At 37.5% G+C, this 26,084-nt stretch overlaps 3 protein-coding genes across 7 annotated transcripts; 1 reads left to right on the plus strand and 2 right to left on the minus strand.

The window, feature by feature from the left end:
- Positions 1-506: 506 nt before the first annotated feature.
- On the minus strand, positions 507-13,178 carry LOC135585812 (zinc finger CCCH domain-containing protein 65-like). 5 transcript variants are annotated; one of them, XM_065097135.1, is made up of 21 exons: positions 12,670-13,162; positions 12,522-12,554; positions 10,503-10,562; positions 10,271-10,330; positions 9,980-10,039; positions 9,720-9,767; positions 9,421-9,480; positions 9,161-9,208; positions 8,862-8,921; positions 8,705-8,755; positions 8,246-8,278; positions 6,967-7,029; positions 6,684-6,737; positions 6,400-6,459; positions 6,111-6,233; positions 4,842-4,901; positions 4,493-4,552; positions 3,738-3,797; positions 3,478-3,594; positions 3,022-3,324; positions 507-1,128 (listed from the first exon to the last, which is right to left on the minus strand). In XM_065097135.1, exons 1-21 carry the CDS (start codon positions 13,039-13,041, stop codon positions 964-966), a joined length of 1,950 nt encoding a protein of 649 aa, XP_064953207.1. In that variant the 5' UTR covers positions 13,042-13,162; the 3' UTR covers positions 507-963. The 5 variants fall into 5 exon arrangements, with proteins under 5 accessions (XP_064953207.1, XP_064953206.1, XP_064953209.1 ...); XM_065097134.1 differs by having other exon boundaries at positions 507-1,131; XM_065097137.1 differs by lacking the exon at positions 6,967-7,029 and having other exon boundaries at positions 507-1,131; positions 12,670-13,164.
- A 3,493-nt stretch (positions 13,179-16,671) lies between these two features.
- On the minus strand, positions 16,672-18,607 carry LOC135604866 (uncharacterized). The gene has a single exon (XM_065094521.1). The coding sequence runs from the start codon at positions 18,605-18,607 to the stop codon at positions 16,820-16,822; it is 1,788 nt and encodes a 595-aa protein (XP_064950593.1). The 3' UTR covers positions 16,672-16,819.
- A 664-nt stretch (positions 18,608-19,271) lies between these two features.
- Positions 19,272-23,410, plus strand: LOC135606219 (mitochondrial inner membrane protease ATP23-like). The gene is made up of 5 exons (XM_065097139.1): positions 19,272-19,475; positions 19,565-19,689; positions 21,235-21,372; positions 21,498-21,581; positions 23,086-23,410. Exons 1-5 carry the CDS (start codon positions 19,346-19,348, stop codon positions 23,218-23,220), a joined length of 612 nt encoding a protein of 203 aa, XP_064953211.1. The 5' UTR covers positions 19,272-19,345; the 3' UTR covers positions 23,221-23,410.
- The last annotated feature ends 2,674 nt before the right edge of the window (positions 23,411-26,084 follow it).

The raw sequence follows: 26,084 nt of genomic DNA on the forward strand, positions 1-26,084 counted from the left end.
ATAAACTAAAGTTGGTGATATTTTTTTGAAAAAGAATTTTTTTTCTCTTTTTTATTATATAATATCTCATGTTTTTCTTTTTCTCAAATAGCGTTTTTGATTTTTATAATTTCGATGGGATATATATATATATATATATATATATATATATATATATATATCTATCTATCTATCTATCGTTAAGAAATCTTTTCCATACCGTAGAGTAGTAGTTTTGGGAGACTCAACTCTGTTATCCATGTGGCAAATGTGCGACTTTAATATCCTCGATGTTTTCATCGTCAGAACTGTTGGATAATTAAGAGTGTTTAAGGCTAATAATAATACAAATAAAATCTTAATTGTGTTGTGCAAATAGTAGAACAGTGCCACAGATAATCCAAAGCAGTTTCAGATCTTGGAAATGGAGCAACATGTAGTATGTTCTACCTACTCCTTTCAGAGTATTTGACAGCATGAGATTCCAAAGAACCTAAAAGAAATAAGTTTAAAATCTTACTCCGCTATTAACAATTTTTATAGCAGTGATAATTCACTTTATGTTCATATTAGGATAAATGAAATATAATCTATACATCATAATTCACCTGATTCATACCGATATATCAATCAGCTATCGATACGATACATAACGAACTATACCAAATCGTAACACATGATACATGCAAGTGTACTCATATATTGATCGTACCGATCTCTTGTCAGATCGATATGTACCGCTCATATTGAGTGGTATGTCGTGCTACGATGAATTTTATCATACACGAACATTAAAGTTCCGTTTAATGAAGATATTTAACTTTCACTCCGTAGCAACAATCGACCCTCCTCAGGTTTTCAGTCAAATAGAGAAGAAACATCACTTTCATTGCTTTGCTAATGTCCGAGATTGCATCTCACGTCTCAGCACTGATCAACCTTGTCATAACATTTGGATCTGCAATGTCACCATAGCCGCTACTCCTATTGTGGAGGGCAACTGGGGATGGAAACACCATTGGATTTCGTGGGAAGATGAGACTTGGGATGATCAAACTTGCACACTGATTTAAATGGGCAAAACCCATTTTTCATGTAGTAGTGGCACTCTGGCTGACCTGGTCTCTCAGGATATTCATCGATGTGCACCTGCTAATGAACAATGAAATCACATTTATTTTCATCATTATTCATGATGGATGAAGCTAAATTTGTACATGTAACTTTGGTTGAAAAAGAAAAACAGGTCATGGAGACCTGAACAAAACCATTCCAGACAAGTTTGATAAGATTACTATGTTGACTACGATTTTGAATTTTACAAGACATCCTTTGTCGTCATCGGAAAAATTGTTTCTTTGTAAGTTGTGTTTCAATCTACTGTTATGCCTGCGATAGTGAAATGCATCTGCTAGCAACCATGTTGACTCTTTCATAGAAGTGGTGAATCTCTCCCTACTTAAAGTAGGAGAGACAGTAGGTTGCTTCCCATAAGCAAGAACTGATGTTTCAGCCCCTATTTCAAGTAAGAAATATGGTATCTTGCTTCAAAGAAGCAAGAAGAGACCTTATGAGCATTATTTTTATATGCTGCAGCAGCATGATGGGAATATTGATCCATTAATATCGTTGAGCCTGGACCATTACCTTAAGATGCTTAAATGCTTAAGCCTCTCCCACTTAAAAATACTTTGACATCTTTATCAAGACTTGAATATAGCACAAAATCTAATTTAACATGATGCATGTGAGACATAACTCAATGATGATTCTATGCTATGACATGCCCTTTTTACTCGAGTCTCATGCCCCAATGCTAGCCTGCTTTGATATCATTTATTATGATCCAGCTTGATGAGATAACTAACCCATTAACTAACCAATGGCCCAAGATGCTAAGTTCAATTTACGAGTACATCCATCAAACCATTATAAATGAATCATAGACCTATAAATTAATCATATGCTTTGCTCACTTTCAATGTGGACTAAACTGGGGCAGGAGTGCTAGCTGACAAGCCTTAAAGGTATTCAAACATATCATATTATCAATTCAAACATAGTCAGTTCTGTGTGTTTGAAGTTGGACCAAAATTTTCAGGTTTGCTGATAGATTGGGTTTCAGAAAAATGGACAAGAACAAACTGAATCAAACAGTATATGAAATTATGAATGAATACAAGATATACGTCTATAACAGGTTTGTTATATTTTATACTTGCAAATGTATCACATTACACATTACATGTTTAGCAAAGATTTGAGTGAACATCTTTCGTTATCACTGCTTCCAATTATTGATATACTCTTATGTAAAGAAAGATCGCTCCATCAAGAAGCCCCCTTCACTTTAGTTTTGCTATTCTCCTATTACCACAACCCTTTAATGCAATAGCAATCAACAATATGGGCAGCTCAAACTCTCACACAACATGTTTATCAAAATATCTACTCATTCCCTTTGAAACTATTAGTTTCCTCCACCCACCATCATGCATCACTTTCATAACATTTTGACATAACATCAAAATACACGTTTTCCATTTACTTGTTCATTTGCGGCTATATGTCTAGAATGATCAATATTTTCATCTTTCTTCCATAACCTGACTTTGTTTTTAGGTAAACCACACCAAATTCTAAATAGTTTACTGGAATATTCTGCACTAAAATGTAGCAGACCACAAAAGGTTTTTTATCTAAGAGAGGTGATTGAGTGACTGAAATTTTCTTCTTTTTTTGGTGTCCAGTGATGCTACAGTATAGTGAAACTAATCTACATCTGGAAACAACCAACTACGAATGCCTAAACAACTTCAAGATAACAGTGTTTATACTTAAAATTCAGGTCACTGAAATAAGTAGACATGCCTCTGAATATCAGTATGAAAACTGAAGCTTCAACAGGATTTCTATATTACATTTTCATGTTATGTTGGATTTTCATGAACCTGAGGTACCATGGTAACTTTCCAAACAAAAAGATTTAAAGCAAAGTGGGGAGACTTTTATAAACTTGAGCGCGTGGACTGTAAAAATTACCTGATACCCATTGCATCCTGAATTTGAATGGAACCCTTGTGAATGCAAATTTGAAGCTGGGGAACAGGCTGGTGATGCAACTACAAAAGAAGTTGGTCCATTAAGTGTTCCTTGACTACGACTGGGTGTCACAGGCATTGTTGATGCTCCAAAGGCACTTTGTTGCATAGATCCACTACTTTGACATCCTGAATGAGGATCATGTCCAACCATTGCGACAGTAGGATCAGGATGATGATATCTACAATTGGTAGAAAATTTACAATTGCCTGTACGCATGTAATATGGGCATTCCTTTGCTCCCTGCAATCATCAACACATGATATGAAACCGTAGGTGCCTGACACTGGCAAAAACTAAGAAAATTGACCACGATCATATTCAGTATGGTTACATAGAAGTCTGATACAAAGCAAAGAAAGCATCAAAATGTATGAAAGTAAATAGCAGGCTTACCAGTCTAATTGGAAGGCCTAAGAAGTTCAATTTTGATGAATTGCCTTCCATTTTCTTTTGAGAATGAACATATTTGCAGGATTTCCCATACTTGCAACCTCCTGGCATTGTGTAAAACTGCAGAATTTATCATATATAACTTACATTGCATTCAAAAATGACTTCACAAAATCATGTTTGTGACATGTGCATATTTCTTACAGTTGTGTGTGAAATGATAAAAAATAGCTACGTAAAATACATGGAAATCTATAAATTACCTTGCATTCTATCTGTCCACCCTTTTCCAAAGTGGTTTCTTTACTCTTTTCCATAGCAGCCTTTCGTATGAAGATTCAGAAACAAAATAACAAAAAAATTTACAAGATATCAGAGGCCTGTAGCATTAAGTAAAACGAATAGTAATGTAAAAGTTCCTCTAGGTGGCACAAATCACCAATAACATCCTGTACTTATTGAAATAATGATTTATAGGATTGTTTCTTCCATGGTATGCCATACCGAAGGGGACCGCCCGGTACGAGCGGTACGTACCGGTCTGACGGCATACCGATACGCGGATGAAACGTGCTACAGTGCTATAGTATTACCGCTCGGTACCAGACGGAACATGCTACAGTGCCACAGTAAGAAAGAAAATATATAAAACTGTTCAGTACACCCTGGTGTACCGCTCGGTATTCCCTGGTGTACTGCTCGATACACCGGTACCGTACCATACCGAGCCAACCTCGAAACACCGGTACGGTACGGTATTGCATACCTTGGTTTCTTCTTTCACAATCTTGAGTGTTTTTCTCTTCTCTCATGCACTCTAATTGCGATATAATTTCTAAACATAACTAAATGAAATGAGGATGATGCTATGAATGTGAAAGATCTAAAAAAAAAAAAGTTCACAAGTAGGCAGGTCAATGTGGAAGAGAAAAGCTAGTATCTAAAAGTCATTCCGCAAAACCAAACTTAATTTGTTGCATAAATAAAAAAAATCTGAATTATAGCTTCCTGGACTTACCTTGTGTTCTATCAGGCCACCCTTTCCCAAAGTAGTTTCTTTACCCTCCTCTGTGCCAGCCTTTCATATGAAGATTTAGAAACAAAATAACAAGCAAATTTACACCATATAAGGTCCATGGCAGTAAGATAACATGATATTAATGCAAAAGTTCCTCTAGGTGGCTCAAATCACTGACAAGATGAGAATGATAATATGAATGAGGAAAATCCAAAAGAAAAAAAGACAAGTAGTTATGTCAATAATGAGGAGAAAAACAAATATCTAAAGGTTGGTCTACAATACAGAACTTTATCCAATGTATAAAGTATAAACAACACAACATCACAAACATAGGCTTTAAAATTACCTTGAATTCTGTCTGTTCACCCTTTTCTGACGTGGTTTCTTTACCCTTTTCCCTAGCAGCCTTTCATTTGAAGATTAAGAAACAGATAACAAGCAAATTTACACCATATCAGAGGCTTATAGCATTATATAAAATGACTGGTAATGCAAAGTTGCAAACGTTCCTCTGGGTAGCCCAAACCACCAACATCCTTTTTGATATAATGATTCATGTGATTGTTTCTTCTGTAACAGACTTTTAAGTTTTTTCTCTTCTCTCATGAAATCTATTTGTGCTGTAATTTTAAATGAAAACTAAATCAGATGAGAATGATAATATGAATATGGAAAATCCAAAAGAACAAGCAAAAAGTAGGTACGTTAATAGGGAAGAGGAAAGCTAATATCTACAAAACCGAGCTAAATTCATTGCATAACTTAAAGATAACATCCCAAGCTTAATCATTTGGGATTTTGGACATAAAGCTGTTATTTATAGTAGTAATAAAAAATTACAACTTAATAATCCACAAAAAGGATCCCAAAAGAGACACTTAGAAGTCTCCAAATACAAGTTATAGCAACTAACAACTATAACATATTAGGACTCTCTGAACATGTTTGGTTTAGTTATCCAAAAGGTCTTCTGTAGCTTAAAAAGCAAAAAGCCAAAATTAAAATTAAACCTTTATAAAATTCCAGGTGTTTGGCAACATCATTCAAGTAAATCTTTGGAGAAGTCAGAATTTACTTTTAGAAGAAGAGGTTAAGATCTTTCAATTTCCTATAAAAGATTTATTGATAGAATCTCTCTTTATCCTGAGATTCACCACTTGTAATTATGCAAATTGCCACCTACCACCTTCTATTTACCACCATCACCTCCGACCCTGCCACAGCTAATGCTAACACCACTGCAAGTCACTGCCACAACTGACCGCTGCTGCTACTGCCACCAGCCACTACAACAGTCATCATCGTTGCTGCTACAATTACCAAACTGTTACTATCACCACTACTGGAACCACCAGTACCCACTACCACTGCCACTGTCATCACCACCATAACTGCCATTGCAGCAACTTTACCACTACCACCACCACCATTACCACTTCTGTCCTGCTACTACCCTGCAACCATTGCTACCACAAATATTATCATCATTATCATGACCACCACCAGTATAATTGGCCAACTCCACCCTTAGAGCCCGACCTCTAGTATTTCCATCACCTTGGCTAGCATCATTGGTGACCATAACAGTGGACTTATGGTATGGAAAAATGCTGACCTTGTAATCTTGCTGCTCTGATCTTCCAAAAAGAGTTTGTTTCTCCTCTGGTAATGATAGGATGTCGACATTCTTGTCTTCATGCTCTATCCTTTCTGGAAAAGATTGCTTGTCCTCAGCAGCCTATCAGGTCCACAAAAGAATTAAACAAATTATCAGTTCAAGTCACCAAAGTAGAAGGCATTAAAAGAATATAGCCTTGTATGATTTGGGCCATTTGGCTCAATTGTTTCATTTTAAACAAATACAAAATAAAATGAAAGAGCAATTTAAGAATGAAATTACTGACCTTTATCTCTGTCTGCTCCACTGTTCTTAAGAGGATTGCCTTTTGTTTTTCCTCTGTTTTCTTTAAAGTTTAAACAAGAAGAATAAGAGGGAAAAAACACCACATCAATACTAACCAATTAACTTATTTAAGTCAATTCATAATTAGAAATGGAAAATATGCTCAATTCATACATCCTTATGTTCACATGACAAAAAATTATAAAAAATGTAGCCCTTTAAACAAAACTAGACCTCTGAATTAATAAACCAATGATAAATTATAAGATTTTATGAAAATGTTACCTCGCATTTTAATTGCATGAAGCTATGGGCAATCTCCTTTTCTTTCTCATCAACCTTTCCAAGAATTTCAAATATTCCACATCAAAGCAAATAAAGGTACTATTCCAATAAGAACCTTACAACATATACTCCAAGACTAATAGATCACTACAATTATCTGAAAGGCCATAAAAAACCTACACTAGCATCATACATTTATGGGTCCAGGAAAGTCAAACAAACATGAAAGAATACTTGTACAATCTTTATATAAAAGAACAAAGTCAATGGTGAAATTGCTTACTCTGCATGATGTTTGTACCTCCATTATCAATGAAGATTCTTCATGCTCTTCTCTAGCGGCTTTCTAAATAGTTAGGACAAGAAAGGAGAGAACATGATCAACGATAACATCAATCCAAAGTAGAAACCTGTGTTGATATTAGGAGATTGCCAAGATGATAATGATTTTTTATAGAAAATAAAGTATTTAACTTTTCTTGCATTTGCAAATGCAATGGTACATTGGAAGATAATCAGCCGATCATGTTGGACCTGACTGAAGAAGGGCTTTAAGTATCTTGTTTAATGTTCACAATGACACCATTACATAACTCAATTTCATATCTATAGGAGTATAAAACTAACACTTCGAAGGTGTTAGCTAGCTTAGCTGGTGGTAAAGGCTTTGATAGTATATCACAAGGTCTTGGGCTCGAATCCTGCCTTCGTCACTTATCCTTTGCCAAAAAAAAAACTAATAGTAAAATACTTCGCATGTCTTGCTCCCCTCAAGCCATGCCTTAAGAATCAGCTCAACAAACATATCAGTTCTCTTAATTCACCAAAAAATACTTACATAAATACTATATTTCATATTCGATTTTCACTCAACAGTCCTCTAAAGCTTGATAAAGGAACTCTTATAACATTTCCTAGTCTGGAATCACTTAAATGTTAAATCATTTGTATCAAGTAAATAACAGGGGAACCACACATAATATAATATCTACAAATTTTTTATACAAGAAAAAAACTTTTGATCTGTGTTCTGCATCAGTTTAATCTGGCAATTAAATATTTCATTTTTCTGATTTAGCATGTACAAGGTCTTCTATACTAAATTGCTTGTTACATTCTGATGGCAGCATTTAAGCATAAGAATCAAGTATGAGAAAAATGATAACTGAGTGTGCTAATTGCTAAAAGGAAAGATATAGCCACATATGCCATTGCCTGGATAGTAACAACAAGGCAATCATTAACCAATGCTTTAAACTTTTACAAATTGCAACCCATAATGAGAAGAAAGTAAAGGTTCAAGGAAAAACAACTGACAGCGATAACAAAGTTGGAGTGTAATGAACTTGAAATATATATGGGTTTACACATACCAATTCAGAAATGGAGCAATAAAAAAAAAAGGACCTCACCTAAGTAAGATAGAAGCCTATTGTTTGGAAATAGAATGTTTCAGCATAAATCAATTTTAATGACTTGCCAAATACAAAAGAATGCATGTGCACAAATAACATCAACTATCTATATGAAAGAAATTCTAAAGGACACCAACAAAGTATTACCTGAACAACCTTCCATTGTTTCTTCAATGTGACCTGAAAATCAAGATCAACAACATCATCTATTGCAGCACAAACCAGACTTAGATACCAAATAATATGAAAATACAAATTCTATAAAAAGGCACAAATTGATATTTTTTAAAATTTTTGGAAACTCATAAATCAACCCAAATTTACATTCTTAATAAAGAATGTTAGACATCTTATCTCTCTTTTCTAGCATGAGATATATGATATGTTTTTACAAGGCTTTTAAGATTAACATGATTTTAAAGTATTACATTAATTACATTGGTTCATAAAGACTTCGATGGACCAATGCATCTCAGTGTGGTACATTAATCCATAAATTCCGAGCCCTAAACCCAGAATCATAAAAAAAATGCTACTGTATTATTATGAAAATGTAAACTTATTTAAAAGTTTTAAATAAATATAGCAGTAAAAAGATATGTTGACCTTCTCCTGATCCATCTTTTTGGAAGGAGTCTGTTCCTCTTTCTCAACAGCCTGTCAATAAGAGGTTGACGAGAAAATAAAAACAAAAATAGTACTTCATTTTAGATATTGGTAGACATAATAAGAAACAAATCCACTTACAAACAAAAATAATGACCTTTTTCTCAGTTTGCTCCACCTTTTTCAGTACAGTACCCTTTTGCTTTTTTTCAGCATCCTTTGGAGAAGAAACATTAAGAAGATAAGCAAAAGCTTTGTCACAGTAACACATAAATTGGAAAATATAAACTGCAGTCATACTTCATACTTAGAAAAAAAAAAAGCAAACGCAATTCTTATGATTACATGCTTGAAGAAATAAATAAAATGAATCAAATCATGATAGCAGCAGTTAAATATTACTGGATATGAAAATTAAAGGCCGATTGAACTAATATTGGTTGTAGATAAACTGACCTCAGGCTTGAAATTCTTTTGGGCAACTTTCTTTTCCTTCTCACCAACCTTTCCAAGTTCCAGGCAATTAAATTATTCAATTTTAAAGGAAATATAAAGTGCAACATGGATAAGAATTTCACAGATTCTACTTCAGTAATGACAAAGTCATTATATTTACCTAAAACGATAAGAAAAATAAGTCTATGATAAGAAAACCCAAATGAATATAAGTAACTCAAAAGAACGGTTGGAGAAGAAACAATAAGAAGAATATTGACCTTTTTCTCAGTTTGCTCCACCTTTTTCAGTACAGTACCCTTTTGCTTTTTTTCAGCATCCTTTGGAGAAGAAACATTAAGAAGATAAGCAAAAGCTTTGTCACAGTAACACATAAATTGGAAAATATAAACTGCAGTCATACTTCATACTTAGAAAAAAAAAAAGCAAACGCAATTCTTATGATTACATGCTTGAAGAAATAAATAAAATGAATCAAATCATGATAGCAGCAGTTAAATATTACTGGATATGAAAATTAAAGGCCGATTGAACTAATATTGGTTGTAGATAAACTGACCTCAGGCTTGAAATTCTTTTGGGCAACTTTCTTTTCCTTCTCACCAACCTTTCCAAGTTCCAGGCAATTAAATTATTCAATTTTAAAGGAAATATAAAGTGCAACATGGATAAGAATTTCACAGATTCTACTTCAGTAATGACAAAGTCATTATATTTACCTAAAACGATAAGAAAAATAAGTCTATGATAAGAAAACCCAAATGAATATAAGTAACTCAAAAGAACGGTTGGAGAAGAAACAATAAGAAGAATATTGACCTTTTTCTCAGTTTGCTCCACCTTTTTTAGTACAGTACCCTTTTGCTTTTTTTCAGCATTCTTTGGAGAAGAAAAAAGAAGAAAAGCAAAAGCTTTGTCACACCAACACATAAATTGGAAAATGTAAACTGCAGTCATACTTCTACTTAGAAAAAATAGCAAACGTAATTCTTATGATCGCATGCTTGAAGAAATAAACAAAATGAATCAATCATGATAGCAGCACTTAAATATTACTGGATATGAAAATTAAAGGCCAATTGAACTAATAATGGTTGTAGAAAAACTGACCTCAGGCCTGAAACTCTTTTGGGCAACTTTCTTTTCCTTCTCACCAACCTTTCCAAATTCCTGGCAATACAATTATTCACTTTTAAAGGAAAAACAGAGTACAACATGAATAAGAATTTCACAGATTCTACTTCAATAGTGAGAAACTCATTATAGTGACCGAAAATGATAAGAAAACCAAAATGAATATAAGTAACTTGAAAGAACAGTTGGAGAAAAAAAAACTGCTCACCTTGCACGTTGTTTGACCCATCTTTTCCGAACCAGATCCCTTATGTGCCGCTTTAATAGTCTTAAACAATTAAGAAAAAATGAAAATAATCACTCATTCATAACAATATCACATTAGATTATGAAATTTTGACATTCTTTACAAATTGGCAAGTCAATTTTGATTATTCATATGCTAAAAGTAACCACGTGTTCCTGCATATGTTCCGCCTACTTCTATTTAAGAGTTAACAAATCAGCTGAATTCATCACATGTTAAAACAATATTGATGAATACAATTTAAATCTTAGTTATGCTTTATACCATTCATATTGACACATAACTAAATCATCAATGAGTATAATGCCAACACTTCACATCTCCAACAGGAACTCTAGCCATAACTGGAGACTAGCCAGAAACCAATATGCATTATGAACAAAACATATAATCATATATAGGAAAAGGTGAGGAAGATGAGACAGGTTTGGTGCTAAAAAGGGAATATAAAGGTACATAAGAACGATACAAAAGGATAGTTTACCATGTGCTAATGCCCTTGCTATACAACAAGGCAGTATACCGTCTGGCCTCATGAACTGCTATGTGTAATTAGATGTTGCGTTATGCAGATGTCATAGAAGCATAAGAAACATTGGTAAGAAGATAAGGATCAATGCTGAAAATCGAAGAAAATACATAGGAGGACAATCCAGAAGGAATATTAGGAATACCATTCCCAGAAAATAAGGTGATAAATAGCCTATCCTCGTAAAATTTACAACCCTGTCCAGAAGTAGGCTAAGGTTTGAGGGAAAGACAAAATAAGGGTTACAAGAAAACCCAACAGGGATAGAAAGGAATTTATTGGACTAGATTATCATTATCGAAGGAGAATGGCTTCTACACAAACAAATGCAAAGTTGGACATACATTCATTTGAGATAAGACCTTATACATTAGAAACCAAAGGCTCACAACACCTTAGTGCTACGGTCATACTCTCCAAACAGATAGTTTGATGCACTTCATTATTGTGACCATGGTTTTGCAGAGTATTAGTTCTTACGAAAGCTTCAGAAAAGAACGTCCAAAATGACCCACTTAATAATTTTTGGTAGAGAGTTCTCTAAAACAGACAGGATCTGTCAACTAGAAACTGCTGTAACTAAAAATAGAGATCCTATGATTTTAATCTATGAAGGATCATTTATTTTTTGCAGTTCCAAAAATTGAAGATAAAGCAAGAAAATGCTGATAAAGAAGTTTCCGTCACTAGCCAGACATACTTAAATAAAGAAACCCCAAGAAAATTTTCTTCAACCTTTGCTCTCAGAGAATTCTATACCGAGAATTATATGGACAAGCTTAACCACTGTATATTCATCAATATTCTCACTAGTACAGGCACTCTACGGAGTATAGACTGACATGATTTTTTCTTTCATAAAACATTTTTCACCAGGGCCTAAAAACTTGAATTTGATTGTGAATCAAGAACAGAAGAAGACAACAAAATTTGTTATCCAGGAGAATTTCATAGAAGCGACCACTATATGGGCCAACAATGCAATTTCATAAAACAGAAAGGTTCTTCTTCTTACTTAACATTAATGAAAATACTGGGATTTGGTATTTTACAGCTTCTTGTCGCTAGGTGTCTATTGTTTCGGCAGGTTTCAGATACATGATTGTAGTCCATTATTGTGTCATCAGTTAATTCTAACAAATGTCAACAAGTCTGGCGATCAAGAGTGACAAAACCAATTGATCATAGCAGGAAACAAAACCTATGCAAAATCCAACATGTAAAAAAGGCACAAGCTTACTTTTCCTTTTAAGCCGACAAAAGAATTAAACAAAGATATCAAAATGGATTTTCTTAAAAAAAACCTGTTGTCATCTGAAAATTATACACTACAAAGTTGCATTTTAATTATTGGTTGGACAAAGCTAACTACCGTTTTGTTCGCTTTTCTTTTGATGTGTAGACACACCACAAAGGGCTAAGATCATTAATTATTGATGAGAGTTGTTTACCTGAACATATTCCGATTGTTTCTCCGGCTTGGCCTGGCAATCAAGATCAAGAAAATAAATCGATCACTAACGCACAAGCAAGACCTAAAAACCTGATCAAGATGCGAAATAGGAAACTCTTAAAGAACATGATGAAGAGAGGCACAACCCTATGTCTCCTTTTTGGGGGATGATTGAACCTGCAATTCAACCCAAATTTACAGGTCCCTGTCTTCATATAAAATGCGCAATCGATCGCATCCGGTCTCTGGGAAAATCCAGGCCATACCCCTTTTTCGGCCGCCGCCGCCACCCCCTCCTCCCCACCTTTCTTAGGCGACTCCGGATCTTGATCGAAACCAACACCGTCAGCCGGTTCTGGGATCTCGGGATCGCCAACAACGTCCAAGGGCTTCTCCTCCGGCATCATGCTCGCGAGTCCTCTGTGCGCGCCATCCATGGAGAAGTTCGGTGGAGGAGGAGACGAAGATGATGACTTCGCGTCATCCTTCACGGAGAGTTTCGCCTCGACGACTCCCATTCGCCCGTCGGCATACAAAAGGGAAAGGGAAGGGAGGAGTGGAGCAACAGCGGCAAGCGAGAGAGAGATGGCCGAGGAACGGGACCTTTTTCTCCTCCTTTTAGGACATGCGATCGCATGCGATGATTTAGCGATTAAGATTCAACTGTATGGGCCGTCTCTTGTCCCAGCGACCAAACACGAGAGCCCGGTCGATGTGAAGCCTCCACGCGAGAACCGGCCAGCAGGACGCAGTTCGATGAACCGTGTTCGATCGCAAGCTGCCGCGTTGGTCCCTCGAGTGCAACACCATATTTGACTTCCCATCAGCGGTTTAGCTCAACGCCCGCCACCGAGTCGTCGTGACCCGAGCGGCGACGCGGTCCCGCCGACCCAGCGTCAACCACCGTCAAGGTACCCCACCTTGTAGCCCTGACGGCGGAGAAACGAAGACTCAGTGACGGCGGGCGGGTCCCACCTAAGCGTTCAGTCCAGGAGCCCCCGATGCACGCGTTTGGTCGCTGGGCCAAGACGCCGAAGCTGCAACCGGGTCCCAGCGGACGACGAACCAATATCAGGGTACGAAACCGAGTAGGAAAAAATAGTATTTTTCCGCAGAGAACGAAGACTCGGCCAACCCGCAGCGGCGGGTCCCACTTACAGAATAAAAATACCAACGCAAAGCAATCAATAGAAAATAATTGCGTCGCACTAAAAGACACAACAGAAGACACTATTCGGATACACAGCAACAACAAATCAATTAACGTAGATGCAAGTCAACTAACAAGTCAGAGAAACTGTAACGGAAGAAAGATCATACGAGTTTTGGAAACCTTCAGACGAGTCACACGAACTCAAAAAAGTGTTTCCATCTCCGAGCTGTCAATTAATCAAATCAAATGACTTCCAAAAAGAGCATGTTAATTCAGATTAAATGACCACAAAGAAATTTTCCTGAGAAGAAGGGGGGAAAAAATGACATCAAAAGACTGCAGACTATGAGGGACAAGGAACAAAATGTACAAGGCACTTGTTTTGACATATTTACATGCAGAAATCTATAGACTAACACATCATGAACTGCACAACAATCAAAATATTTCACAAATTTAGAGGACAATATAAGACATGCATAACTGATACAAGGAAGAGAAATGATTGATCGACAATAAAAAAAATTCACAATACAATACATGTATAATTCATATCTGCTCCCCAAGGAAGAGAAGAGAGAAAAGCAATTGATTGGTTGTCTAGCTAAGGTTCTTTGTATGCTCGGGCCTCGACCGATACATGATATACAAGTGCAGAATATTTTACAGAACAAAACATGGAAACAAATTCTCAAGTTTCTCGGCTGCAACAACACTAATATGGCAAATCTGACAAACCACAGACAGGTCTAACACTATGAGCTCTATAACAAGTTCTTTAAGACCTGAGTAATCCTACTTGCCGATGCAAGTCTTTGATGACATAAACAGTACGGTGATGCTGATGTAAGTCTTTGATGACATAAACAACAAGAAACTATACATCATAACAACAAGGTGATGCCACAGATCATGCAGTCTTGCAGATTGTGCTCCAGGTAGCAACAGCAAAATTAGAAACCTTCCAGACCATGTAGCAACCAATGGCACCAACGACATGCACTTGATCTCGTAAAGTCTGATTCAGTTACCATCACAACAAATTATTTATTTGCCTAGATCAATGATCTCTTCCTTGACTGATATAAGAAGAGAAGACCACATTAAGATTCAAATTTGAATCGACTTTCAAATAAGATAAAAACATAAGCTTTACCTTTTGAAGTAGCTATAAGCTTTGTCAAACTAAGCTTTTGAAGCCATCATTTGATGTGGTAGATTTTATATTTGGTGAATAAATTTCAATAAATGAATTATATATGTCCAAGAGTTTAGGTCAGTGCAGATTCTACAAAATAACCAATTTCAGGATCAAACTGGTGCACCCTTCACAAACGACTAATAGCGACAATTACTTTCTTAAGATTCTGCTTGATACGGAAAAGAAGGTTCAAATAGCTGATTACATGATTAATCAAAAGCTTTTAGCAATGTTACATGAGCAATGTTACATGATTAATCTCTGACTCATACATATACAACCTAAGCAGTCTCCTACAACAAACAAGTTGGTGCTATACGACTGAATTTGATGCATTCATAAAGCCAACCTGTAATCCACCTCTTTTCTTTATTTCAAGGTCAGACGAAATAGAGGATTTAGGACATTTAGCAAATTTGAAGGATCATGCAGAATTGCACAAGTACAATGCACTGGTGAAACATAATTAAGGCAGACACTTTGAGATTGTATCATCTATACAATCACATCTTGAAAACAGGAGCTTCATGTTTGTCGAGAGATAATTATTTTGAAAGAGAAATGACTGAAACAGGAAGAATTTGTCGGAACATACTTGTATATTGTCCCCAATTGTGTCATTTAAGAGAACAGAAAATAAAACTTAGTGTATGCCCCAGAAGATAAGCATAAGACATCCACCATAAGAAAATAAACAATACTAAACTGGAACAGACACCAGAAGACAAACTAGAACAAAAAAGTAAATAAAGGCATATGATATGTTATACTATGTGGTAAGATTAACCTAATATCTTCCAATGGGAAACATCCAGAATGTAATATACAGAGATGTATCTGTGCAGATGAATGTACCTATTCATGAATCACATATTTTGTATGCATAACCTAGACAAACTGCTAGTTCGATGATATAACTTCCATGGGACTGGTCATCATAGTTTCTACAGACTTACTGCAAGAATAGGATTTCGTGGAAGTTCGGAATATGTGATCCAAAGAAACGTAGCCAGCTGAGCACAAAACATCTGGACAGCCAAGTAGAAAAAACCTAGCTGAAATATCTGGCCAAAAAAATATTTTTATGCAGTAATAGATGCCCTAGAAACATCTGATCAAAACACATGACATAACAGGGAACTGGTCCTTAAAAAGGAAAGAAAAAACTAGTTACAAGGAAAAGCAAAAGATACAAGAAAGTACAAACAATTCCCACTTATAAGCGAAGTGGTTTAAAAGATGATGCAGAACACATCAGCATTATTTCAATAGCAGTAATTAGACAGAAGTCACATGAAAGTAATATATAGAAGCAAATCCAACTGACTTCATAAAGCTTATATATGAGACTTTGACATACATGAGATTGGGGATCAACCAATCTCAACTGGAAGTCAGGCCTTATAAAAGACATATGCAACTCGTAGTTAATAAGATCCATCAACACTCATCAGTCTATCACTTTGAACTTGAAAATGTAAAACGTATGTCTTTAAGAAGCACATGTCCACAGGATATGTCTTTAGACAGCTATACTGTTTGGCTGAAAGTAAAGAAGAATCCAAAAAAATAAATAGACTATACCAACTGCACATTCATAATTGCATTGAGTAAAGGAAATTGTGTCTTTAGGTTGTATGTTTTATGTAGTATGTCAATTTTTAAGATGAATTTGGCCAAAGCTGCAACCAGTAAATGGCCAAGCTCCAGAAGTTTCTACAAGCTATGGAAAACTAACAAGCTTCTCAGGCACACAAATATCGGTTTCTTGAAGCAAGGCATGTCCTTAAGCAACAACAGAAGTTGACAGTATCAAATGTATAGCACTATCTTTAACTTAATTTTTTCCTCAGATCTGGCTTGCATGTCAAAAGCCACCAGCAAAACCAGTGAGAAGTAGCAGTAGCCAACCATCAGGATGCCTGCACCCACAAGGTGATCTTTACTCCAAAGGTATGCGACGTCTCTTCCCATAGTCTGCTTCCCTCAAACCAAACCCATGGTCAACCTCTTGTGCCATCCTAAAATTGCTTTGGGACCTTGAAGAGGAACTACTCCTGTCCAAGGTATCCTCATTGTTGTAATCCTGATCTCTCTGCTCGTGGTCTCTATGTCCATTTTTCTCCTCCCTTGAGTGCTCCTTATCAGACCTGTCCCAGTCTTTTTCCATCTTGTAAAGATGCCCTCTTTCAAAATTTCCTGACCAGTCATGCTCTGGATCCTCTTCTTTATCTTGTGGAATATTTGATCTGCCAGTTCTCTTATGGGACACTTCCTTGTGTCCATAGTCAGAAACACAATTATCCCCACCATACCTTGATTCCTTCATCCTTCTTCCATTATCTGTAACTTTCCACCCACCCATGCTTGTATCCGTCCACATCCCTGTGGAGTGGCCTTCCATCCCACTGCTTCTGATCATCCCCATCCCAGCTCCAGCTACCCCACAGCCAAAGAATGATTGGTTTACATGTGGTGTCACTGCATGGAATGGAGGCACCATTGACCGGAAAGCAGGACCGGAAAAGCCACCAGAAGGACCTCCCCTACCGAAGTATGCTGGTTCAAAAACTGCACCCATCAGACCCTGTGAATGTATCAAGTCCCCAGCAAGATTGCCAAATCCAGGCCTTGCGAGTCCTTGCTGAAATATCGCCTGAAGGCCACCGGTCACCCAGCCCACGCCCTTTGAGCTGACACCACCTCTTCCCCTCATTGATCCAGTGCCACCTTGGCCTCTATTTTGATATCTCTGTCTGCCTCGACCCCCCAAGCCATCCCTACCAAGGTTCGTTCCCCCATCACCATTCTGATGATTAATTCTGCAGCCTCGACTGATTCCCTCATTCATTAGTCTCCTCCCCTGAGTTTGAGCATGATTTTGAGCTTGGTTCTTGTTCATGTGAGCCACACCCATCTTCTTCTTCAGAGTCTGAGGAGAAGCATACACCACCACACAAGGCCGACCATTAAACACATGCCCGTTCATTCCCTCTTTACAGGCAGCTGCTACGGTAGAATCGTAGAACTCAACCTGGCAGTAACCTTTAGATTTCCCACAAGCCTTTTCATCAAAGAACTTGACTTCTTTTACTCTCCCATACCGCAACAACACACTCTCAAGCTCAACATCGGTAGTCCACCAATGCAGCTCCCCAACAAAGAGCAACGTCGAGCCATTGTCATCCATTCGGCCGCCGTCTGTTCTCAAACTATTATCGGTCATCGGACGATCCCCAGTAGCAATAGCCGGTGGGTTTGGAGGCATCAGTGGCTGGCTTTTGGCACCGTCATTGCCCGGATCTGATGGTAGCGACGGAGATGCATTGCCGAACTTAGGATCTACGCTGATCTTGGAGCGTAATGGCGCCAAAGCGGAATTGCCTCGGAAGCCTATTCTCCCCCCATTACTCTCTCGAACCGCATCCGACGCACTGTTATTTCTACGAGGAAAACCATCGGGACCGTCACCAGGCAAAAGACTACCAGACTTCAGTTCAGGTTGTAAAGCTCCACTGCCAGATTCGGATCTATTTCCGTCCGGCCCAACTACGGGAACGCCCAGGCCGGTCGGCCCATCCGCAACCCGATCTGGTAACCCACCATTCCCGGAAGGAGTGGCAGGCCCGGCGACACCCTGGCCGACATTAACATCATCGTAAGGATGGTCGTAGCCATCCTCCTCCTCATCCTCCTCGTCGCCGTAATCCAACTGCTCTTCCGAATCCATCAATGCATTTAAATCCTGCACAGGTAACAAAAATTCAAATACATATTTTCTTCCTACCCGTCGAAACTTTCATCTTATGATAAAATAGGACGTCAAGCAGCTAAAAACAAGACCAAATTCGACCAAGGGGAAAGGACTTGCGGATGAAAGAGGAGCAGTGAGCAGTTTGGGGCACCAACCACACGCCACCTGTTTGAAATAATGTCTGAGAGAGCAGCAGCCCACCCTTCATTTATGTCCTGCTGAAACATAACATAAATGTTGGGAGTTCATGGAATGGTTATGAAGCACATTAATGTTGGCTGAATAGTAGAGGTTGGGAAAGCGCGCGCGCGCGCGCACACACACACATATATATATATATATATATATATATATATATATATATGATTCTCTAAAAATAAGACATATACTTAAAATTAATTTTGATTATATATGAAAATAAGCTAATTAACCATATTATGGAATAAATAGAGACAAGACATGAAGGCCACATTTTAGAAGATCCTATGCAAACTGAACCAAAATACATACCTTTTACTCAAACGTTGTGTCTGGGACCCGCTGCTCTGTTCCAATCGTGACACGGGTAGATTCGTCGAGACGAAACAAACAGGAGTAGAAAGGTGGTAATGACTGATGCGTGCTCTTAAGCCCCAAAGCTAAACCCTTCGACTCGTGCGATCGCGGCGCTCCAACAAATAGGAGCGATTCCACCGTCGTCTCTTCTCACCTTCGATGGAGGAGACGGCAGCGGCGGCAGAGGGCGTGCCCGTCCCGGACGCGAGAACGGGCGTGGAGGCGAGCACCCGCTATGGCGGGATGTCGATCAGGCAGTGCGTCGACAAGATCAACAAGAGCCTCGACCGTGCGAACCATGCGTAGCACGAATTTGAATCGATGCGTTGAGTTCTTGGATTACAACTGACTTCTGGTGATGTTTTGGGTTGTGGTCAGATCCCAAGGTGAGGTTTCTGAGGGAGCACATGATAGACGCCGGATGCCCGGTCTGGGTGCGTCTCCTTATGCCGCTCAACTGCAAGGATCAGGGCTTCGCCGGCGGTTATACCAGCGGCAAAGGGGTTTTCTTCTTCTTCTTCTTCTTCTTCTTCTATTGTATACTTCTCACAAAGTAGCAGACTAGTTTTTATATCCTTAATTCTTTGATGTCTTTCACTTCTCAGTTGAGATTTACTGACCGGTATTGGAGCATTCTGCCTCATTTGCTTTTAGTTCTTGCTATAGTATTAGCCGCTGGCATATCTCAGTCCTTTGGCTCTTTTGTTAATTTTGATGTAGAGGAAACTTTTGGACCAATTCTTGACGCGATTTATGTCTAGTATTTCTTTTCAGGTGCAAAAGAAGCTCAAACTAAGTAAAGCTCTCCAATTAAAGGTTTTAACTAATAATGGTTTGATTGACAACCAAGGACAAATCATCAACCCATAGAACAAAAAGGGGAACAAACCTCAATGAACTTACATAATGCGAACTCGACTGTATAGTGAAACCAAAGAAATTAATTAGATGATTCAAAATAGTGGGCATTTTATAGGATGAGGATGGTACTGAAAGTGGAATGAAAATATTTATATTGGCGATGGTTTAGACATAATGCCAATACAGTATGGATTGAAGGGAGGTGGCTTGGACATGTCCAAAGGAGATTTTGAATGCTATGGCATGATGATGAGCTAATACATATCAGTGGCATCAGGAGTGGTAGACAAATGGCCATAGAACTTCTGTTAGAAGCTAATGTTGCTTCCTCTAAGACCGCTCGATGGCATGAAGTGGTCTGAATAGAGCTTTTTTGGTTGTCAATCTGACTATAAATTGAAAATAACTAGACTTGGATTTATTTTAGTAGCCTTCTGGTCCATAGTGGACATAATCATCTTCTTCATGCTTACTAAATTTGTTGCTGTTGTTGATGATGATGATGATTCATAAAATAGATTCGATGTGTGACAAAATGAGTTACATCAGTCGCTTAATTTTCTTCCTTGTGCAAAATTGACTTGGGGATAAACAAGAACTTTTAGAAACATAATGAAATCAGAGTCAACATCTTTCACAAGCTCCTAGGACTTTCGAAGTTCAGACTTGAAAAAGCTCATCCTAAATGTAGGACCTTAATGAAGACTTAAAAATAAGATGAAATAATTTAAAAACATCTAACAATCCAACTCAAACTGAATTTGTTAACTAATTTAAATCAAACTATCAAAGCAAAACTTCTAATACATTAATTTCCTTTGTGGAATCGGCCCACAAGATCACAGTTCATATTTTGAGATGTTAAGTAGTTCTGCAGTCTATGGTTTGCAATATCGTACCGTACCGTATCGTTCGGTACGGGCGATATGAATCGGTCTGATAGAGGACCGATACGAGTGGTACATCGGTTTACCTTAGTGTATCGTGTGTCGGTATAGCGCGGTACAGCTTGGTACGTATCGTATCGATAGCTGATCGGTACACTGGTACAATATGGTATTCAGAACTCTGCCGCAGTCCTATTATAGTTTATAATTTAAGTTTTACAATTGCTAACTATCCTTGTTGTGATAATTAGGTAAGAATTACTTTCTATTTTTGACAAGTTTTTTTCCCAATCATTTCAGATAGCAATTTGTTGCAATCATATGACTTTCCAAGATGAAATAAATCAAGTCCTTATTCATGAGTTGATCCATGCTTATGATGATTGCCGTGCAAAGAACATCAACTGGAAAAATTGTTATCATCATGCTTGCTCTGAGGTAAAGTGAAGCTTCAGAAAGGCAGAAGTTTTGTATTTCATAATCATTTTTTTAGCAGGAAAGTATGCAATTGTCTTTTCTTGTGAGACAGTATAAATAGGCAACTGTCCTTCGTGTTCATTCAGATTCGTGCTAATCACCTGAGTGGTGATTGCCACTACAAACGCGAACTGCTACGCGGATTCATGAAAATACGAGGTCATGAACAAGTGAGTTTTTTTTGCTCTGGATCTTAGATGATCAGTTTCTTTTATTCTCAGAGCATGAGAATTGCAATATGCTTGATTCCATTATATTACAAACATATTCTGCAAATTTTGAATATCTATGTTGATAATATTGATTGCAACTTATTGTTATAATGAGCACATATGTATAAGTAATTTAACTAGTCATGTTGCTACTTGTTAATTGGTAATAGTTTACCGGATGTTAGTGATGTTCTGAAAAGCTTCTATGGATATGCGGGCAGTCAATCTACTAAGTTTATGTGCTTTAAGTGCACTCTACTGCTTCCGGAAGTGATAAGTTAGATATACATGTCCCATCGCATCGAGATGCATTAACCTCATTATGGTTTGGTTCAAGGATAACTGTACTGAATGGCACCAGTCTCCTGTGTATCGTTCCACAGACCTAATTATTGTGAAATATGCAGTGCTGATGGCAGCTACTTGGTTCTTAGGCATATTGCCTAAATGGGACATTCAGTCCTTGCTAACTCAGCCAACACTCCATATTAACCATTTTTTTCCTTCTCTTATCATGATGTCAACCTGTGTTGCCCCATCCTCACAACGAGCATTTCCCTTGTGCTAGTGTCTGTGTGCGGAGTAACTGATGCCTGAATCACTCCATTGAGGTTGACAAAAGCTGGATCAGTAGCACTGTCATCATCATCTGTGATTCATCTGATGTGTGGTGGTTTTTACTCCCTTAATTCCTTCATTGGCCATCTTGATCTTCTATGCTGTCTTGTTAAAGAGGTGTTTTTCTCTGTTATCTTGTATAATGGAAATGCGTCTGTCATGGCTACGAATCATGCAGCCATTGATGATGCCAGGAATGCTGGTGATATTTAAATCCTCAGATTCAATCATAACTACCCGGCTTGGATCTTTATTTTGGACCCAGATAGAAATAGTAATGGATATTGCCATACCCACCCTGCAGCTTTCTCTAATACATGGGGAATGAGGTCATCCAATAAATGTTTCATTTGCAACAACTTAGAAAATCCATAGATTCTCATGTTTATTCCCTTGCAAACATTAACAAATTGAAATTTGTGGAGTTTGTCATAGAGAACACCAAAGACTTTGATTTGCTGATGGATAGCTGATGCTGGTTTTTATGGTTTTTATGTTTTACTCTCATCGAATTCGCCAAAATTTCGAGCAGTGTAAATAAGATAAAACAACACTCATCTTTTTATTGATTTAATTTTTCTAGAAACCTGAATGTAGACAATCTAGAGAGCTAAATAAAGCTGGCTCCTCCAGTTGGTGGTACTATGCTTATCTGTTTATTCTGGTGGCACAAACCTTCTTTGCTGATCAATGCAATCTATTTGTCCAGTTCATTTTCTGTTTTCTTGATTTCTCAGCATACGAAGTTTTGTTGTTATATGATAATGGTTATGATTTCTGACCTAGAGTTGCTTAAATCACTATTTATTCTTACTTTGCTTCCCTCTGCTTGGAATGCTTGAAGGAATGTGTCAAAAGGCGGGCTTTAAAGTCGGTCCAAATTAATCCACACTGCTCAGATGCAGCTGCAAGGGATGCCGTCGAAGCTGTCTGGGATGTCTGCTACAATGACACTTACCCCTTCGAGAGAGCTCCGTAGATTCAATTCTAAACTGCATCACTTGAACCATCCCACTATTGCTCTTTCATGTGGGAATTCGTTTGTTCCATCCATTGGTTGGTAATTCTATGAAGTCTTGGACATCTGCCTTTTCTCTGTTCACCCGGTGCCTACGTCATCCACTTGAACAGAAATGCTGATTTTTATATGTTGGAAGCTCATTTATTGATATTGTGATCCTGTACACCAATTCATGGGGATAAAGCAAAGACGTTCATTGCTTCAAACAGATGGATATGTCCAGGGATCATTGTTAGCTAGATAACTTGCTGCATACAATATATGGAACTTGTTAACACGACAGACAGACAGACGAGATACAATGGTTAACCGCCGCCGTTGCTGCGGAGTAGATGTTAACTGGTGTATGATATTAATTTCCTCATAGTAAAACATTTAGGTCATTAGTTTTACTGACGAAAAACAAATGATAGATAAAAGAGTAATTTTAACTATACAATTATATTTTTCGTGATGGTGAACGATGATATCGTTGGAGATCGCAGGTGGTTATTGTGAATGAGGACGGAGAGCAATCAAGAGGTGAAATAAAAGGAGAAAAGGAAGAGGAAGACATAGATGTCGTTGGTGTCGCTTGGTAATTGTGTCGACGTAGATGTAGGACAGTGAAAGGATTGCTCAGCATCTGCATCAACACCAATGTCGATGCAAAGCAACTGTGTCAGCGTCGACGTAGATGCAGAGCAGTCAAAGGATTGCTCAGCATCTGCATCGACGCCAATGTCGATGTAGAAAAACATTAACATAATTGTCGAGCAATGCGTGCAAATGCTAAGTAATTGTCGAGCGATGCCAACGTAGATGCAGAGCGACAAAAGGGTTGCTCGGCATTTGCATCTGCATCGACGTAATTATCGAGCAACGCTGACGACATCTGCATCGTCCTCTTCCTCCTCTCTCTTTGTCTCACATCTCGTAGTCGCTCTCCCTCCTCATCCACAACAATCACCCGTAACCCCAACGATGTCGTTATCCACCACCATCGAAAACGTAATCGGAACGTTGAAATTATTTTTTTGTTTATTGTTTTGATACTTTCTTCTATAAATATAAAATCAATGAGATTGAGATAAATAGAGTTAGATATTTTACTTTCATAATTATAAGGATTCTAATATAAATTTTTTTAAATTTAAAAACTAGTATTCACTAAACGATCTAACTACAACAGTTAGTTTAATATGTAATTAGGCCTCACATGTCTTGTCTGTGTTGTGATGTCTCGTTATCATTCACTTGTGACTGAATAAAAAAGTAACCTTCCTTTAGCATTGACTGTGTTACTTTTTTAAACGTCTCTCCTTTAAAACATATAATCATAATCAGTGAAACATACACATACAGAACCTTTTTCCTGACTTGAGTTCATAAGATTTATGGCCACCCAATTAAACCAAAACGGTATCAGGAGAAGAGTATATTGAAACATTACAGGACCCTTTCCTAACTTGCTCATGAGAGTCGATTAAAGCATATACTAAGTCCTTTAAATTCTTGAGCTTTGTGATGATGATCAAGATTTTGATTTTGTGAACCCCTCTGCAACAAACAAACAAATCTCATGTTGATGCCACCCAAAGCATGGCTGGTTGACCATACTATGAAGGGTCATCCGGTGATGTGACCTTAATGATCATGCAAATAGCATCATTAATGCGATCTTGACCCCATATTGACTAAAATCTACAAAGACAGACTAAATTGTGGAGGAGCCAACTTACTATTCTCCGAAGAAGCCCAGTGTTCTACGCCCATGAATGATGCAGAACAAATCCCAGATCCTCCCACGTAGTTGAATCCCTAGGAGTTCTTTTACTCGATGCTACTTATCCTAATATTACTTCCTTTCTACATTCGTTTGTTGTTCTAAATCAAATTATAATATTCAAGATAATATTCCTTCCAGTTAATTTGGTACTTATCAGAAAAAGATTATATATATATATATATATATATATATATATATATATATATATATATATATATGTATGTATAAAAAGAATTATGCATCATTCCAAATATAGAGAGGTTGTTTCTCTAACTCGACGATGCAACCTTATACCGTTGTAGCAAGGACTCTTCTCTTCTCCACTTACTAGAATACGATTATCGTTGTAGCAAGGACTCTTCTCTTCTCCACTTACTAGAATACGATAACCCTACGCAAAGACTCTCGATAATATAAAATTAGAAGAGAATCCATATACACAAAATTATCTACTTGTGCAAAACAGCTATGTTCATGATTTAGGTCATCGGAACAAACGCACCAAGATCAAACCTCTCTTACTAGCTTTACAAGGTTCATTGAAAATTGACATGCAATTGATTTAGTCCTAAGAATGATATAATTCGGATAGAATGGTAAACGAGAAGTGGACTATATACGCAGATATATAAATCAAAATTGATATAAATTTTAAAGCATAACTTGTCAGGTAAATCCTCAAAGTCTTGATAAAATAACATGGCCTCATTTCTTTCTCCTCTCGTAAGATCATAAGATAGGTGGATTCCATGCGGAATCATAAATGGAAATATTTGATATGATGGATTGAGTAACATTTGAAATGAATCATCATGGCAAGTGGGTTCGACTTTGAAGCTGAAGTTGATGATGCCATGGTTGCTAATGGTCGGGAACAGGGAACGTGATCCCACTTCATCATCACGTTTTGGGAAGAGAAATGTAATCTCACCAAGACCTAATCCATTGCCGAGCAGAAGCAATTACGATGGACAGTGAGGTAGGAAGGCAGAGAGGAAAAAAGAAAAGAGAGGAGAACACAGACAGACACTTAATAAGTCAGACTATTAGGAGG

Source organism: Musa acuminata, chromosome BXJ2-2 (assembly GCF_036884655.1).
Source record: "Musa acuminata AAA Group cultivar baxijiao chromosome BXJ2-2, Cavendish_Baxijiao_AAA, whole genome shotgun sequence".
In the NCBI taxonomy this organism is placed as follows: domain Eukaryota; kingdom Viridiplantae; phylum Streptophyta; class Magnoliopsida; order Zingiberales; family Musaceae; genus Musa; species Musa acuminata.